The sequence below is a fragment of the Chroicocephalus ridibundus genome, chromosome 2 (assembly GCF_963924245.1).
Source record: "Chroicocephalus ridibundus chromosome 2, bChrRid1.1, whole genome shotgun sequence".
In the NCBI taxonomy this organism is placed as follows: domain Eukaryota; kingdom Metazoa; phylum Chordata; class Aves; order Charadriiformes; family Laridae; genus Chroicocephalus; species Chroicocephalus ridibundus.
This window is the reverse complement of record NC_086285.1, coordinates 114,522,575-114,541,035: the sequence shown is the minus strand read 5'-3', so window position 1 is coordinate 114,541,035 and position 18,461 is coordinate 114,522,575. Positions and strand designations below refer to the sequence as shown.

The 18,461-nt window shown below is 38.2% G+C and overlaps 1 protein-coding gene across 2 annotated transcripts in view; it reads right to left on the bottom strand.

Annotated features, from left to right (window-relative positions):
- The window catches only part of LAMA1 (laminin subunit alpha 1), a 106,082-nt gene that overhangs the window by 53,534 nt on the left and 34,087 nt on the right, over nt 1–18,461 (bottom strand). For both annotated transcript variants that reach the window (XM_063326584.1, XM_063326585.1), the window contains exons 4-15: nt 17,997–18,239; nt 14,771–14,950; nt 11,984–12,073; nt 11,391–11,508; nt 10,135–10,313; nt 8,404–8,509; nt 7,784–7,944; nt 5,015–5,155; nt 3,897–4,070; nt 2,393–2,494; nt 1,443–1,654; nt 53–164 (exon numbers count right to left, since the gene is read on the bottom strand). In XM_063326584.1, the coding sequence (XP_063182654.1) occupies nt 53–164; nt 1,443–1,654; nt 2,393–2,494; nt 3,897–4,070; nt 5,015–5,155; nt 7,784–7,944; nt 8,404–8,509; nt 10,135–10,313; nt 11,391–11,508; nt 11,984–12,073; nt 14,771–14,950; nt 17,997–18,239 (1,818 nt within the window). The remainder of the gene's footprint in view (nt 1–52; nt 165–1,442; nt 1,655–2,392; nt 2,495–3,896; nt 4,071–5,014; nt 5,156–7,783; nt 7,945–8,403; nt 8,510–10,134; nt 10,314–11,390; nt 11,509–11,983; nt 12,074–14,770; nt 14,951–17,996; nt 18,240–18,461) is intronic.

Here is an 18,461-nt window from a genome sequence, read left to right as displayed (position 1 = left end):
CACTTTCAGATAGGAGATAATTTTACACACATAAAACACTGTAAGAGGTTACCTCACAGGATATTCCTGTGTAACCTTGAGGACATTCACAGAATTCCACATCTGGTGCCGAAGAAAGATCTATAACATTTGCACTTGCAGTATCCAGGGTCACAGAGTCCAGCCTAGGATCAAGCATGAAAACATCACATCATTTGTTTGCCCAAACTTGATTTTGAACAGGATAGTTTGCTTCTAGGGGAGTAACACTGCTGAGTGCTTCTCCCTGGCACTGACAGCTGAGGAACAGGCACAAATCTCAGCTGTAAAAAGACTATTTACAATTCTGGGAGTAGATGTGTCCTCGTTCTGTTATCGTTATTGTTACTACCTTCGTCTCTTCTCCTGTAGAGAGGTTTAAACAAAACCTTCCCTTTCTGTCATGGTATCAGAGCTATATTGGTGGGGCAGTCTTCTATTGCTGTCCTGAAATAAGACAGCTTTACTGCACCATGTCCAAAATAGGCATGTATCACGCGTGGGTAGGTAGTGAGAAACAGCACCAGTTCATTGCTGATGCACAAAACAGAACAAAGCAAAACCTTTTACTACAAACAATGGCACTTTGCAGCAGAGACAGACAATCTTCTCAGCCACAGGTAAAATGATTTAAATAAATCTTTAGAAACATTACAGAAAGATGAACACACTATCCCTAAATGGACATAAATATCACCACTCCTCAAGGGTACAAAAGGGCACAAAGCAAATTTGGTATCAACAGCAATGTTACTGACATGAAATGATACCAAATCAGGGAAAGAGGAAGGAAGGCTAAGGGAATTAAGTAAAGAAATCATGAAGCACTGGAACTGATTCCCTTGAGACCAATAAGACTTTATTCTTGTATATCTTGGAGAACAGGTAAAACAGAGATCTGTAAGGACTGATGCAGATACTGCTAATGCTGACGGAGACTATGGAATGACCAGTTAATCCGTTCCAACCCAATTTTCCTATTAAGCACTCCCTTAGAGATGAGCATCAGTAATATCTACATACAGACATTAAAAGAAATTACAGACAATGTCTTTACTGGCAGGTTTTCAATAGTCAGTGATGGATTAACTTGCCACATACCAAAATAAGCATACTGTTGTGAGTTTCGGAGCTATTTCCCTCTAACAAAGCTGTCATTGTAATGAAGCTTTTATGCAGTACTCCTTTAAAGCTGAAAACAATGTTACTGCTATCAGATATCTTTAAAACACCAAATGCCCTTTTCCACACATTCCACATGAATGTATCTGGGGAACAATACCGGTCTTGAGAAAATTCAATAAATTTTTTTTTTTCTAGAAATTATGAATATAAAACTTGAGGAATACTGCTACTATGAATAGTGTTTCATATGCACAAAAAATATAGTATATAGATTAACTTGAATATTTTCTCTCCCTTACCTGTACACAGCTTTTTTGGCAATGTTGTAGTTGGCCCTGATCAGAAGATGGGTCATGTTTGCCAGAACAGTCATCAACCTTTCCCGGTCTATAGCTTTTTTTGTATTGAAGTCTATGAAATTCTCCGCTATAAATCTCACTGCATTAGAGTATTCCTCATATGGCTGTAATGACAAGCCTGCTGCTCTTGTACTCAAAATCTGTCCATTACCCTGAAATTGAAAGAGAGAGAAAACATTTTCCATATTTGCATATAAATTTTATTTAGCAATTAAATTTAGTGTCAGATATACACAGAAAAGAGGCAATCAAAGTAGATTTCTTGCACTAGAAAAAAAAGTAAGTAAAAGGTCTGCATTTTCCATGGCTTCAGGAAGTCTACAATCACATTTTCTTTTGGTTCCGAGACTTCAGAAATATTTGATTTTCTTTTGGAAAGAAAATTAAATTAAATTTCAAAAAACAAACTCCTCTACAAAATGGAATCTCCTTTCTCCTTTGTTCTATTGCTAAGAATGTTTTACAAAATAATGCTTTTCTGGAGGTGATTGGATTCAATATAGAGTCTTACTTTTTAACTGCAACATAAAACATAAAAAGTAATCAGCAAGAACACTCATCTATTTCATAAATATAAGTCCTTCCAGCTTATTGTAGTTTCTTTTGTAAACAGAACTTTGTGCATTCGGTAATGAACACCTCACCCGTTTACATAAAGGTTTACAATTCAGCTATTTATCATTTAAAACTAGTATTGTATACCTACAATTTCAGAGAAATGGATCAGAAAATCAGAGAAATGGGTAGTAACAAAATCTTGGTAGTGACTTTTAAGAAGGGACTTAAAATCAACAAAACTACTACTGTAGAAATATAATATTTTGGTTTTTTAACCCCTTCATAGATTCCTAATAATGTCTGAATAGTAACAAGCTGAAAGAAAAATCCACCTGAATGATGACATCCACACTAGATACTATATCACTGTCCACACTCTCCATTGGAATGTCATAAGATACCGTATACTTCAAGTCTCCACCAAAAGCTGTGAGCTGAAATAACAAAAAGCAAAGTCTTAGCAACACGATAACCTCCAACCAACACAAAATAGTGGCATGGGACAGTACAATGTTGAAATTATATGAGTACATGGGCTTACGAATACAACTTTCCAGTGAAAATTTAACACGCTGTGTGTATCAGCACAGGGACAAGCACTGGCTTGTTGCTGTGCAGGTGGGGGAAAGCTAACTGAAGGCTCTACAGATGATTCAGATAAGTGCCTTCATTGAGTGAAACACCTGCAGGACTTTTAACAAACAGCAGAGGTTTACACTACCATTCTAGACAAGGGGCACAGCATGTTGGAGTTAGTCACAATCCATATTCTACCTTTCAGGCTCCTTAGCCCCACAACTGCTGCTGACTACTTCAAAGTAAGTTTAAGAGTGGTACCAAGAGTTAGACCTATATTAAGTGGATAGGAGATCAGAATTTGAGTGAGCACTGTGAAACTACTCCTTAATGTTACACTTCTGAGACTTGTGTTCATTTACTGTGTGACCATACTAAGAAACGGGGCTGCATGGGCAAAGAGACTGGACCAAAAATAGATAAAGAAGTGAGGTTGCAAGGTCCCCTCAGCGCTTAAGAGGCCACAGCTGAAGTTCTGAGTGCAGTTCTAGAAAGAGCCCAGCAAAGGGCTACTAAGATGATTAAGAGCCTGGAGCATCTTTCATATGAAGAAAGACTGTGAATACCAGGATTGTTCAGCCTAGAGAAGGCTAAGGGGGATCCATCAATGTATATAAACACCTGAAAGGAAAGTACGAAGAGGACAGAACAAGGCTCTTTTCAGTGGTGCCCTGTGACAGACAGAACAAGAGGCAATGGGCACAAACTGAAACACAGGAGGTCCTCTCTGAATATCAGAAAACACTTTTTTACTGTGAGGGACACCAGTTGCCCAAAGAGGCAAAAAATGGGAGACCCAGAGCTTTAGGTAGCAACCAGGGCAAAAATTAACAACTTGCTGGTTGGAAATTAATAAATGCGAAATGGGAGATGGCCAAGAGGCAGGTAGGAATGTGATGATCCTGTCTACCATATTGGATGAGGTGTGAAGGGTGTAAGCTTTGGGACAGGAGCCAAGAGTATGGGGAATGTGAGCATATAAATTAATAACAGTCAAGAGAAACAAAAGACAGATTATATTGTGTCAAAGATAGGCAGAGAAGAAAGTGGGGAGATGAATGAGCTGACAGAGCAAGAAGAGGATACTGCGAATGTCTGGTCAGGAACACTATGATTTGAAGAGCAGAGATAGACTGGGAAGTCTGGTAATGTTGGGGTTTATGTATAATTTTTAATGACAGAAACTATACATTTAGAGCAATATGGTATCATTAAAACAGAGAAACTATGAAGGACTTTTGGATCTAGCTAAGAACTTACTTTATTTCCTAGATATGATTCAGGTGCTGACCAGTAATAAGTATGTTTCAGTACTTTCACAGCATCAGAGTTGTTAATACTTATTTGACGGGGTCCATCAAATTGGCTTCGCTGTGGTTGCACGCTCTTTGCATTATACAGATCAGTAACAAGCCATCCAGTCATGTCTGATATCTGCAAGAAAGAATAGTAATATTAATGGAGTCAGGCTCTGTGTCACCGAGACAGAAGTCACTGAACTCAACCCCTCCCTAGATATTCATTCCAATTGACGGATCCGTAACACTTTCATTAACCCAGTCTGACATCCAGTACATGCAAATGTGCCACTTCATACTAGGATTGTCTCTACCTCTTTATTAGATGGGAACAAAACTATAATGAGTGTGATTTTCTTCCTCCCAATAAAATTAGCATTATACCTATGTAATTCCCTGAGACAATTACAGAACTTCAAGGGCTTTGAGGTCTCTCATCCCCATTTATGGGTAGGGCTGAGCTGCAGGAAAGTTAAATACAGATTCACTGAAGAGGCAGAAGATGAGACAACTTTATTCTTCTCACTGAACAAGTTTTACACAAGCATTTTAGAATTTTGGTCAATATGATGTGTTTTTCTCTCTTATTTTTGGCACACAAAACAGGGGACTAAAGTGTGACTATCTCTGCAAAGATATGGAAAGAATTTGGTAGGAAAATAATGTCCCCAAAGCCCTCTAACTCAAGAAATGTCTATTCAGAAGTCAGTGATATTTATAATCACTCTGCTTTCTAAGAAAACGAGTATTGGCTACCAGAGGTCACTCTAGCCTTGCCCAATAGGTATGAGAGCAAGGAAACAGCACAAGCTAAGAAAAAACCGCATTTTTCCAGTGCATTACTGCAGCCTGCACTGCCCAATATTTCTGGTATTACTGCAAGCCAGTAGGGCCAAAGCCTGCACTGAGATGACATGCTGACTACTTCAGAGTTGCCAAGTGACATTGAAAATCCATTCCTCTGTAAGGCAACACATGCCAGAATTTGGAGTTAACTTGGGTGCATGCCAAAGAGAAATATAGTACATTTTGCAGCTGCCGAGGAAAGAATATTAGGTCATGGACATAACATATAAATACCTGACTGATGGGCCATGTTAGGCTGTCACAGACATCAGAAACCCCAAAGCAGAAACACTCTGTGCAGCCCTGAGGATTTCTTTCTTGCAAATTGTAGAATCCTGGTTTACAGAGATCACAGTTTTCACCTTCTACGTTTTCCTGTCAATGGCATATAACATTTGTTTTGCATCAGCATTATTATGGTAACAAATACAGTGGATTAGATAGGATTTAAGCAGAACAGCATTCAGAAGCTTATAAAAGAAAACAGATTTCAGCACAGCAGGATTATTGACTAAGACTCAGAGCTTAAAACTAAAATTGATTGGAAAAATTCATCAGAGTTTGCCAGTTCATCAAAATCTAAACATGCCCTGGCAAGGGCTCTATTGCAGTGAAATTTCAGCACATGGCCAGGGTTTGAAAAACTTCTGCCAGCTTGCCAGTCTATTTCTCTCATAGCTTTAATTTGTAGCTCGCTCTGGAGAAATAAAAATTCCCATGTTTACCAAATCCGCATAGTCTACATACATCATAGCTCACCTTTAAGGCCAGGCTCCTGGAGCTGCCACAACCAGCTTCAAGACAACAGTTCCTCAACCATCTATCAATGCTTAAACTGGGATCCTCACCACTGCTGCCACCTCTTCCTGGAGGAACACCACTTCCTCCTAATATGGCTAAGGTCCAGAAATTCCGACTCCAAAAGTAGAGGTGCTCTACTCCTTTAGCTCATATCACTGGCCTGCTGCCTCCTTACCATGCAAATTGGGTACTTCAGAGCATACTGCTACATACCTCTTTCAATGTAGAATTTACAGGGAAAGAAAATACCCAAAACAGTGTACCAATTTTTTTTCTTGTAAAATTTATACAGACAGTATGTAGTTAGTTATTCAAAAAGTTTAGACAATTGCTGCTGACAAGAGCAACAGTAGAGAAAATATTTGGTAAATGCCCACGAAGCTTTGTAAATAAAAGATCTCCATGGGTATTGCTATACAGAAACATTTCCCGGTGCCAGGGGCAAGTTTCTGACCATGTCCTAGCTTCATATCAGGACAAGACCTGGACTCACATCACTTCCCCATCTCAACCTTTGGTTTCCACTATGGGAAAACTCCACTACAGAGGCAAAGAGAACTTCACAGAGCACCCCACAAAGTTCCTTGATACATATGGTTAGGACACCAGGACTGCAGGGCATACAGGGATGCATACCTGCCTTGCTGTTTTGAAGAGGCCTGTATAAGCTCTGCATTGCAACTTGAAAAGCCTGTGGACCAAATTCTGCTTTCAGAAGCAGTTACCAGAGTAACTTCACTTCAGCCCCAAAAGAATCACTACAGATTCCACTTACTTCAGATTTGGTCCCATGGAAATTTCAGGCTTACCAGAGAGAAATCTGAGGCCTTTGGTGGCAACACTACCAACTGTCTTCTGGTCCAGTGTATGGCATATCAAGTTTACATAATACCACTCTGAACAGGTAGGTTATTTACTTTTGTAAGCAAAGTACAAAGCGTTTTTTGCAAACTGTATGAAAGATTTATGATCCTCAGCTCTCATTCAAAGGCTGAGGATGACTGCTTTCTATTTGTTAATATCCAAACTTGGGAAAAACCTCAGGCAAAGGGCCTCCTGAGATAATGAGATTTTAAAATCTTGGAATTTTACAGAAATAATATTTCTATGCTGTTTTTGCCTTTTTTATTTTTCAGTCCTCAGGATGCACTTGGATCACACATTCACTCTGTCTCTAACATTATTAGACAGAAATTATCATTTCTTTCTTGAAGAAAAATAAAATTTTTTACCCAATGACTATACGTCAAGAGCTGTGTTTCACAAAAGATCACTCTTTTCGAAATTCAGACTATAAAAGGAATAGCTTGCACTACTGTGTTCACAGAGCCTGCATAGGCTTAGAAATCCTGTCTTCTTCATTTGATATTTCGAGCACATAACTTTTCTCCTTCCTTGCTTTCACCTCTTTAGGTGGGCCACTGGCTCAGTGATCTGGCTCAAAAATTCTGTATGCCAGGCTCATGCCCACAACAGCACTGAAAGGGGACAGTTTCTGGTTCAGTTTATACTGAAATTTTCACCAGTTAGCTGCATCGGCCAGTATAGTGTTACTCTAGCTCAAAATCAGGCAAAATAGTTTTATCTCCTTTTTCGTATTTAAATTGGCCACTGGTGCTATTTCTTTCTTCTAGACTTTCATTATTTATATGTTTGATAAATCATGCAAAAGGACTAAGAAGTTTCAGAAAAATTGTGAAACAAACCACATTTTTTTTGGCTCCTGTTCACTGTCATACTTGGCAACAAATATATAAACTACTAGCTAACATTTGGTACAGAAATTAAGTGTAACTTCTTTAAATATTGACACGCAGCTTTGTAAAAGTTCAGCAGAATCTACAGCTGCAAGATATTTCAAGAGGTTTGGACATCTACCAAAAAATAAAAGAAGGCTGCAAAACTGCTCTCTTTTTAACATTTTTATGGCTTAGATTTTGTAATCAAATAATTAAATCCCATTTCATATATACATCTAATGTAAGTGTTCCAATAGTTCTTTCCAAATATGCATGCTGTTTTTTCACACAAAGCAGATGTTATGAACACATCCTTTCTTTACAAGAAATCAGTGACTTTGAAAAGAAATATCAGCGGTCATCCCTAAAACCAAACCCGGCTAGGCATACTGTCAATTCAAGAGGAGTTTACGAATCAATACACAGATTTGTTTTTAAACAAAAATGACAGTTTAATACTCACTTTGCAAAGACAAGGCTCTGTGCATGGATCTTCATTAATGCTACCAATAAGGCTGCAGTTACAACGCAGGCAGTTTGGATAGCCCCGATACCCAAATGCACAGCGATCACATTTTTCTCCAGTGTAACCTTCTCGGCATTGACACTGACCTGGCCAAGTCCCTTGAAAAGCAAAAATACAGAAACAAATAAATAAGAGCAGTCAGTAGGCTGGATTCAAGATTTCTCAGAGGGTGCAAGTAATTTAAAATTCCTTTTTTATTACACTCCCAGTCATACTCCACACAGATACTTGGCATAATGTCAGTCTCACCATCTATTTGTCATGTTTAGAGTACCACATGCACAGAAACAGCAGCAAAATGGATTTTGTGACAGCCATAACAGTATTCATAAACAACAGTATTAGATCTCAATCCATCATGTTGTTTTACACAGTTAGAGGCCACCATCCCCACACAAGGACACATTCAGGGACCTGACATACCTTAAAATCCTAAAAGTATGTTATGCCTCACCTCTCCTTCCTAAATATTTACTATTGTTTTGAAGTGGTACCTAACTGGCAAGAAATATATCCAGATTTGAAGTTTAGAGAAAAGGCACTTCCCGCTCCCTTACCACGCTGTGAGTCAGAATGGTGCTCATCTTTAATGCAGTTAGAACTCAGAGAGCCGAACGGGTCGCAGGCACAGGGATAGCATGGGTGATCTTCATAGGGAGAAACCTACGAACAAACGTTGTCTGTTAAACTCTCCAATTATTAACTGAGAAAAGTAATTTTACATTTGTTTCTTGTCTGGGATCACCAGAACTAATACGAATAAAGACTGGAAAAGCTAGTATGCAGCAATAGATCAAGGGACCATTTTAATTTTAGCAAACAGAAGATCAGGGGATTGCAGCCTAGAAAAAAACTTCAATGTGGGAACAAAATTTGATCTTCAATAGCACAGACAAAGGTACAGTAACTGCTAATGGCTGGAAGCTGAAGCCCGACACATTCAGAATAAATAGTTTTTTAATGTAACAGCAATTAACCACTGTGATGGTTTGCCAAAGATTATGGAAATGTTTAAGACAAGAATGGATGCTTTTTGCAAAGATACTCTGGTTCAAAGAGGAAGGAAATGAAAGAAATCCTTGGCTCTGTGTTCAATGGGAGGGCAGATTATCTATTCATGAAGATTCATTGTGACTTCATGATCTATACATCTTTGAAATATAAGGCAACACAATTCATATGACAAGGATTTTATTTTCTTTCAGGGAAAATTTTCCTTTGAGGCACTTCAGATATAAAGCAAACCAGTAATGACCTCTAGATACACATTTATTGGCTACAAGTTGATTGAAGACTTCTCTTCAATGCTTCTTACAGCAAGTGAATCAGACAACCTCCCGACTCCGGTTTACTTCGTTGGATGAGCTGTACATGCTGTCTAACCATACTCCTACAGACTCATCCTTGCTCTCTGCACCAATTTATCATAGAATCATAGAATGTGTTGTGTTGGAAGGGACCTTTAAAGGTCATCTAGTCCAACCCCCCTGCAGTAAGCAGAGACATCTTTAACTAGATCAGATTGTTCAGAGCCTCATCAAGCCGGTCTTGAATGTCTCCTATCCAATGTCTTGAATTTATGCTAGATTTCTAAAGCATGGGTTTCCCAAAATATGTGTGAACTTGCCAAAGCAAGACCTTGTGGGGTAGAAGTTTAGTTCCGTTATGTCTCATTATACAGAGACCTCTAACATTGCAGGAAATTCATATGTTTAACTCCATTAGTCACATCTTAACGATGTCTTTTGTGGAGTTTAGGTCATTTTTCCAAAGAGCGACACTTGTCAATAAACTGGAAAGTACACAGGCTCAGCGAGCACATGTTCTACAATAATCATGTCTAGAAGAAGAATATTTATTGCAACATCTCATGAGACAAAGAGTCTGATCTTAGAATCATGTAATAGTCCGTTTTAACACTGGTTGAAATGGGCTGATATAGGATCGTACACAATTTTGACACTTCTGAAGACACTAAAACTTCAGTACTGGCACTTCTTAAAACTTTATCCACAGGAGAAATGGATTTCCTATCAGAACACCTACACTTTCACACTAGGACTTCAAGTTTCATCTTCACTTACGCTTTTCCTCTCCAACTTTTTATGTTCTTTTCTGTAAGTTTTAGTGATATGTCATCTATTAAAAAAAACCCACCTCTATAGTTTTTAGCTATTCTGCAAATGCTAAACATATATATATATATTCATTACAATGAGCTGAAATACACATCATCATATCGTGTTGTAATTCACCAAAATGTTAGAACAGTATTTTCCAAATCTTACTTTGTGTGGTCTAAAATATCCATCAGCACACATTTCACAGTTGATCCCAGTAGTATGTTGAGTACAGTTTAAACACACGCCACCTCCTATATACTGGCCATGAATATCCATGCTCCGTTTCAGATCTGCAATACTCTGATTGTAATAACAATCTTCTGCTTTGTTATGACAGTTGCACTCTGAGAAGGAAGGGAAGAGACATCCTTTTTTTTTATTTACACTGTATAACATTTTCTATAACATTGACATTTTTCAAAGTGGAAAATCTAAGTAGAAGAGCATATCAATTCATCTCAAGTGCTTTTTTTCCCTTTAACCATGCTATATGCTTCAGCAGTCGCGATACACTATATTTCTTAGCAAGTAAGCACACTTCAAAACCACTGTCACGACTTTAATAGCACCATTTTTAACAGTATTCTGTAGATACCACTAAGATGATCCTGTCAGGACCAATGTTAGTAGCGGTATGTGCTATTACCAATAACTGTTCTTTCATTGTCTGTCCTCTGGATTATGGAAGAAAATCTGCCTAATTCTTTCCTTATTTGTATTATGGACAAAAGTCTGAGAAGTCCACCATATCAGCACACGATTATAAATCTGATTTAGGTTAGAAGATACTTCAGTCCAAACAGTCATAAACACCTACTTGTATAAAGACTTCAACTAAAGAGACTACTTTTCCATTTGCAACTGTACATTTTATCTAATTGTCTTAATTGTCTGCAGCTTGTGCCATGCATTAGCAATGTGAAGAGAGAAAATGCACTAACTAGCCCTAGCAACATATTCAGCTGTACTGGCACAGCTTAAGTCAATCTACCAGACGATATGAAATTGGCCAATAAGGAGTTTCTTCCAAAACATTTGTTATCAGAACAAAGTTGTTTATCTGACAAAATTTATGATCAATGTAAGGAATTTGCATTTCAAGTAGCTAACAAAATGATTGATGCAAATCTGCTAGTTTTTACAGGAGCATAATAAATCCCTACGTCTCTTTGAAAAAGAGACTCTGAAAGCTTTACTACACGACAACTCCAGTAGCTAGGAAGTTATATTGGATAAAAAATTTAAAACAATCTCAACACTTATGATTAGAAGTGGGTCCTCTACCTTTATACAATCCCATAAAGACAGTTAATAGTTTGTGCTTTTTTCTTGGGAATTATTATAGATCTATATGAAAGGCAACCTCAAACAAGCAAATAATAAGCCTTTATGGAACTATCTAAACCTCTGCGCATACTTACTCTCACATTTGTTCCCAGCAGAAATGGTTCCTGGTCGCCAAGGTTTCTGGTGGTAGCCTGGACAGCACTTGTTACAGCTCTCTCCACATGTGTTGTGTTCACACTGGCACTGCAATTTCTAAGAATAAAAAATTTGCTTTCTTGAAATATTTTTAATGGATAATTTTATCAGTGTTGCCAAAAGCCTAATATCAGATTTACTCCAGAAAATGTCAAGACCCACAAATAACTCACAACTAGCATCAGACTGCTCAACCACGCTGTATCAACTATTGGGGAATAGCCTTTCTAGAACAGGAGGGACAAATCTCCTGTGTTGCAAGAGAGGCTATTTCTTGCTGTGCCCCTTGTTACAATTGTTTCAATTTAATGACAAAGAAAAAGAGGTTACTTTAAGAAAGTCACATTACCAGAGATCTAGATATGCTTACACATAAAAGGAAGAAAATTATCACAAATAATTTGTGTGCACCATATCATAAGATCTCTTTTAGTCTCCTCTTTCTCATTCTCCTTAGGCAAAGTACTTTTTTTTTTCTTTTTTAATTGGAAATGTTGTTTTGTGAAAATAAATCAATGAGATTAAAGAATACCTTTGTGATTTCATCCAGGGGGCAGCTTCGAGCATGGCCGTAACAAATACACATGCCACCAACAGAGATGTCCTTTATTGAATAGTAGTACTACAAAAAAAAAGTTGAAAAAGGGATGAATAAAATACATTTACATGTATTTACATCTTCACCTCTACTCTGGAAAATAAAATACTAGCATTCGACTATTCTGTGATTTGAAAAATGCCAAGAAAATAAAAGAAGCTTTGAACTTTTGCCACTTGGGGAAACCTTCCATTTTGTGAAAATTTTTTTCCCCGTATTTTTCCTCACTAGTATAAAATAATAATGGACTTTTAACTTTAAATAAGTATGCACAATTCCTCAGTTTAAGGAAAGACCACCAAATGTGACCTCAGCCAAAATTTACTTGTAAAATAATCCTTTTTTCACCCTGTAAGAAACCATGAAGCGTAATTGCTACATTTTAATTTCAGTCTGGGGAGTAAGAGTATGTTTCCTTAAAATGGGAACTCTGCTCTGCCTTAAAACCTGTTTGTGCACTTGCTTCCAGACCAGCTCTTTGCTACTAGTGTGTAGGCACTGTATTATTCCACCCAAATTCTTAGCTTAAAAATTGGTGATACAGCAGAGTACAATCCATTAATATTGCCAAGTGGTGAGAAAAAGCAACGTACATAAGGAAAGGATTTAATTTTCAAGGCAAGGAAGAGGCAGGAAATGACCATCTGGGTTCAGTTACAGCTGCATCTATCAACATGGTTGGCCTGTTTGTATCCTGGGAAGTATGTACTACAGGGGAATGAAAAAGAAACACTTTTTGAGGATACTTCTAAGGAAAGAGTTCAAGACTGTCAGACCTAACAACCCCACAGTCATCTGGTTCAGGAAGAGGAGGTGGCCCTGGGTGGTCAGGCATGCTGACTCATGCACTGTTATTTCTTTGAAGGATCTTGGAACCAGAGCAAACTAGCCTCTTTGATTTCATACTTAATTTTTAATGTTTTAAATTTTTTATTATGTTTAGTATTTTAGTATTTTTTTAATCTCATGGATTTGAATTACAAAAAATATTCAAGGACTTACCATGAACAGTAAATCCTTAACTACAAAGAAGGAGGTCCAGCCTGAGAAAAGTAGGAGGACAAAAGCAGAGCTATATTTCTTAGTAACAGAGGGAGTTCACTACATTCCCTGCTTCATCTCCTTTGTCTTGTTTTCTTAAAACTCACAGTGCATGGCTCACAGCAGCTGTCTGCAGCTTGAAGCTGAACAAGAAACCAATGCTAATCAAATGCTACAGACAGAAATAAATACAATACAGAAATAAAGGTGCTGTTGAACACTTAGAAATCAGCCCTTTTACAAGACCACGTACAAGAAACTGACAAAATTGGTATCAAGAACTGGATGTAAAGTCTTAAAAAACAATAAAAACACAATCCAGAAAGCTGGAAGTGATTACCTTAGTTGTAGTTGGTTGCACAGTGAGACATAAGGTGAGACATCAGGATTTGGGAACCCTGCCCAATAAAACCCAGGTCTTGTAAAGACGAAGATGCATAGCTTTTCATGCAAAACTGCAATAAGTTTTGCATGAAACTAGGTTGGGTAGTACTCAGCCCTGGATTGCACAACTGTGCGTGTTAGAAAAGCAATGGGAATGCTTGTCCTCAACACCCTTGTTTCACAGCCGTATGTTTGCATGCTTCCATGTTGAGCCTTTCTTTTTGGGGTGTATTTCTTCATATTACAATACTATCAACAGACCTAAATGTCAACTAGCCTGCTCCACAGGAACATCTCACTTGCTCAGACTGTGCGTTAACCATTTCCCTATGGCCAGCAAGTCACAGCTGGAGCAGCTGTCCAATACTCTGCACTTGCAGTCTAGCAATTCCCACATGGGGCAGATGGAACAAGTAGAACATCCGGATTTTACGCTCCAGAAATGCTGCAGCTGAGTGGGCATGTCCATGACTGGCGTAAGAGTGGGGCTGCTTTGAAAGTACCCACCAAATCCTGATCAAATCTAAATTCCTTTCTCCATTCTGTACCCAGCTACCCAACCAGACCTCACAGAAGCAGTGCCAATGTACACAGCAAAATGGCAAAATACAAAGCAGAAATACCGCAGGACAGTTAATTCATGGTAAGTACCGTTATTAGGGGCTCCAACACTGAATTTCTCTGAGAGCTTGAATAAGTCAGCCCAAGTGCTTGGTGCCTCAGTTTCCGTATCAAATGTGTAAAGATCAGTTAATACTCTCAGAATTCTATTGAAGTGTTTTGCATTATTATTAATTCATAGGCTTTAAAGCAATTGATTACAGCAGCCTTAAGCAATGAAGAAAACACTCATCAGACATCAAAATTCTCACTTGCAAGGTTTTCAAATAATTATTTTTATGAACCAGAGCACTGGGTCCTGAAATCATTGATACAGCAGAAAAGGTACTGCAGTTGCACCAAGAGCAATCTAAGTGACATTTCCATCAACCAAACCATATTTTTTATTTTGATGATAAAGTATTATAAACACTGTTCCTAGCATAAGTCATTTACACAAACTAATAAAACAAAAAGCAAACAAATAAAAGCCAATATCTAAAAAGCATTTGTTTGAAGTTATTTCTGACAAGGTATTGTTGTTAATAATGTCAAAGGGAAGGCAATAATTATTTAACAACCTATCAAAACAACTCTGTGAATGGCAGGGATCAAGCATGGCCTCCTCCTCAAACAGATCAGAAAAGGCTCTCCCATCAAGTCACACTGAATACCATTTATGAACAATCAGCTTACCCTTCTGGTAACAATGGGGTCTAGTTCTTTAGGATCATTATGGCTGAGAGTCATGAGGTCAGCATTAAGAGTTCTAATACGTTGCAGTCGTAGGCGAATGTATCGTGCAGAAGTAAACTCCAAAAGCTTTTGTGAAGGATCATCAGCGCTAGGCCTACCGTTGATCAGTGACGTGTGAATCTAGAAAGAGGGACTAGCTTAATCATAAACATAATTGTGATTCATTTGCAACAACAAACATCTTAGTCTGAGAATTAAAAACATAGAACTTAAGCTTGTTTTCCAACAACATAGGATAGAGGGATGTTAAACTACCTGGAATTCTTTTTTTCTTCCCTATCCTCTACCTGCAGGTAGAATTCTTGCTTCCTGACTCACGCAGTCCTGAAATCACCACTCTTCATAGTCTCAAGTCTCCTGGACTTTTGTGGAGACAGCATAAAGAGAAAAGCAGTACCACAAGCTAGTCCTTCATTCCCCCAGTCTTCTTTCCTCTCCCTGATTGACATGGAACATGTAACTCTGGCCAGAAGTACAGTTTTGTCCTTACAGATTTCTCCTCCACAATTTGTAAAGATCTTATTGCAAAACATCACATGGCACACATGCTCAGCCTGGGGTCATTAATCCTATGCCTTGCTGGCATAGGGCTTCCCAATCAGCAAGGGGTACTCAGTGATATGACAGCGCAGTGGGAAGCCACAACACATACGACAATTGAAAACAAGGGGCTCCCACCACAAACCAGCCCATCTGGCCTCCATCTTTCTTGTGCAATCCCAATTGACCCCACTAAGAAGGCTTTTGGTAAAAGCTGCACAACTTATTCTGGCAACAGCCCCTTCCATCTTTCCAAAGCAACTTAGGAACACACAAGGAGTTCCTGCTCCGTTTTATAAGACAAACTGAAAAATGAGCCACAAATGAAAGGTAAAGAGTTCACCCGGTGTCCACAACAAAAAAGGGGTCATGCTTTGGGCTCGTCAGCTACATTTTAGAGTGCATGACTTATTCTCATTTATGAAGACTAATTTTGTCTCATATACTACTCTTAAATTTATAGTTTCAACTTTGTCCAGTACTGTCAAGTCGTTCCTCTGAAAATATTTCTAAATATTAAAGATGTTGTAATTATTATTTTTTTAAAAATCTTAATTCTGTAGTGGGTCTAGGAGCTTCCTAGACAGGAACCATGTTATTTCAAAGACATACAAACAGAGACTGGTAATGGAGTTCACACTCTCAACATTAAAATTTTGCCATTTATGAGTTATCCCCATTCCTTCTAAATATTCTAATATGCTGTGTTCAAAAAATTTCATTTTTATGATAGCCCATTCAGAAACTAACCATCATCCATTTTCCAACTGCAGAATAACAGTTATGAACCCAAAACTTTTACCAGATCCAATCCTGCAAATTAACACCACCTTATAATATTCAGCTCTCATAGAATCACACAGAATTCTTCTACTCCATTTCCTACCCCTAAGCAGAATTTGCAAGACTTCTATTAGATGTTCTTGAAGACCACTGTTGGTAGTGATTCAACAATCCTCCAAGGCAATCTACTCCAGCCCTTTCTGGCTTTATAGTTAGAAATGCTCCTGGATCTCTAAACCATGTTTTCCTTGTTGCAATTTCAGACCACTTTTTCCATCCTGTTACAGACATGCAGAACAGATTATTCATCCTTGTACCCATGTTTTACACAACTGAAGACGGAACATTTAGACATGTGGTCCTTTTACCCTACGAGTTCTTTCACACCAGGGTACTACAAGCTGACTGCAGAACACTGGGATACTAACAAATGCTGGACACAAGGCAGGTGCTTGTAAAGATCAGCTGCTCTGCAGGACTTCCTATAACCCCATACTTAAGTTCAATAGGTTGGCCAGAACCAATTACAGAGCAGTAAATACATATATTTTCTAAAGGGTGCCAAGATTCACTAATACAGATTGTGAGATACCGTGTGCAGGGAATATTCCTGTCTGTCTGCCATTCCAGCTATGAAGGAGCAGCCTACCTTTGTGAATGACAGTTTTTATGTAGTACGCGGCAATTTAATTCTGTCATTTTTTATGTTCTTATGTTATGTTTTTATGTTACTGCACTAAGAAAAAAAAAGCAATGTTCTGGATAGTATCACCCAATTAATTCTGTGTACATCAGGGAAAATAAATAAGAAAAAATTGTCACTAAACTGAATCTCTGGCATTCCTGGGTTTGGAGTTGTATGGCCTATCAGACATCAGGCGTACATTACAAGAGGCATTGTTCGTACAAAGTCAACCTAAGGGCTTTCAGGCTGTGTGGAGAGACAGGTTAAGTTTCTTTGTCTGTTACATCTGATCTGTGGGGCACATGCTTACACCGCTGCAATAAACACTTGATTAAAGTGAATGGGATTTGGTGTTACTGAATTTCATTGTTTTGTTCTTGCTGAAACATAGTTTTAAGTTTATGTAAAGAAGTTTGACACACTTTAGCCCTTAGCTGCATACGCTCCAGTCTTTTTTTAACCAAGAAGTAAAAACATATTGGCTTCTATTAAGCCAAGAGTTACTAGCATTCTCCATGGGATAACACTGCATTTATTATCATGCTCTTACATTATAGCATTCACAATAGAATAACCGCTGGTTTTAATGTATCATTTCATTATGTAGCTGCCTCTATGTAATAAATTACACAAGTACCATGAATAGAGTTTGTTAAAAGAAAGAACAATCAACAGTGAGGCTGCACAACTCGTAGCTCTTTTAATTATGCTACGTCCCTGAAAGAATGCCAAGGCCTGTTTAGGAGTTCCAGCTGTGCCGAGCACTTCCAGTGTTTGCAGCTTTATCTCACACAACCAGGTGTTCCTAACACAGGGGTTTTCTTTATTAAATGAAAAACCTGGCAAAACATAGAGCCTCTGTTATAGTCTTTCAGGATAAAGTAACTAATAATTCACAGCTAATAGCTACCATCAAATTACGCAGAGAGAACAAAGAGTTTAGTAACGGGAATATGTAGAGCCAAAGACATGTTTCATCCCAACATATAAAAGTTTACTATGCTGGTACGTAATGTAAAGATAGTATCATTAAAGAAGAATAACAGATCATCTGATAGTGCTGAGGGCGATGAACACTGTAACTGTAATCCAAATGTTTTCAAATTGCTATCAGTCCATGTTCTTGCTCACAAACCACAAGTGCAAAAGCAAACATACCTCTCCATGTTCCAGGGGAACTAGTCTGGAATAATAGGAGGTGCAGATCACTTCATCGTCTCTCTTGTAAGTTGGCGGCCCAATTCTGGGTGTAATATTATAACGAGTTAAACATTCAGTATCGCTAATTGCATAGTACTGCCATGGTCTGAACTCTGTGCCATCTATGGAGCGTTCCAAAATCCAGTTTCCAGGTCGTGGAGCATTAGCAGCTTTGATGATGACATATGCAACTTGAAAGACCTAAAAAATGCACGAAGAAAATTTTAACACTTCACTGTGCTGTAAAAGATCACTAGAAGCCACTTGGGTACTAAACTTAAATTTTAAAAGCAGTATATGGTTTGCCTGGGAGAGGGTAAAATTTGGTACAGTGATTCTGGACAAAATTTTTGCATAAACTTTTGACAAAAGTCCAATCTAGTCTTTTACTAACAGAAATATGTATCGGTTTTTGTCAAAACT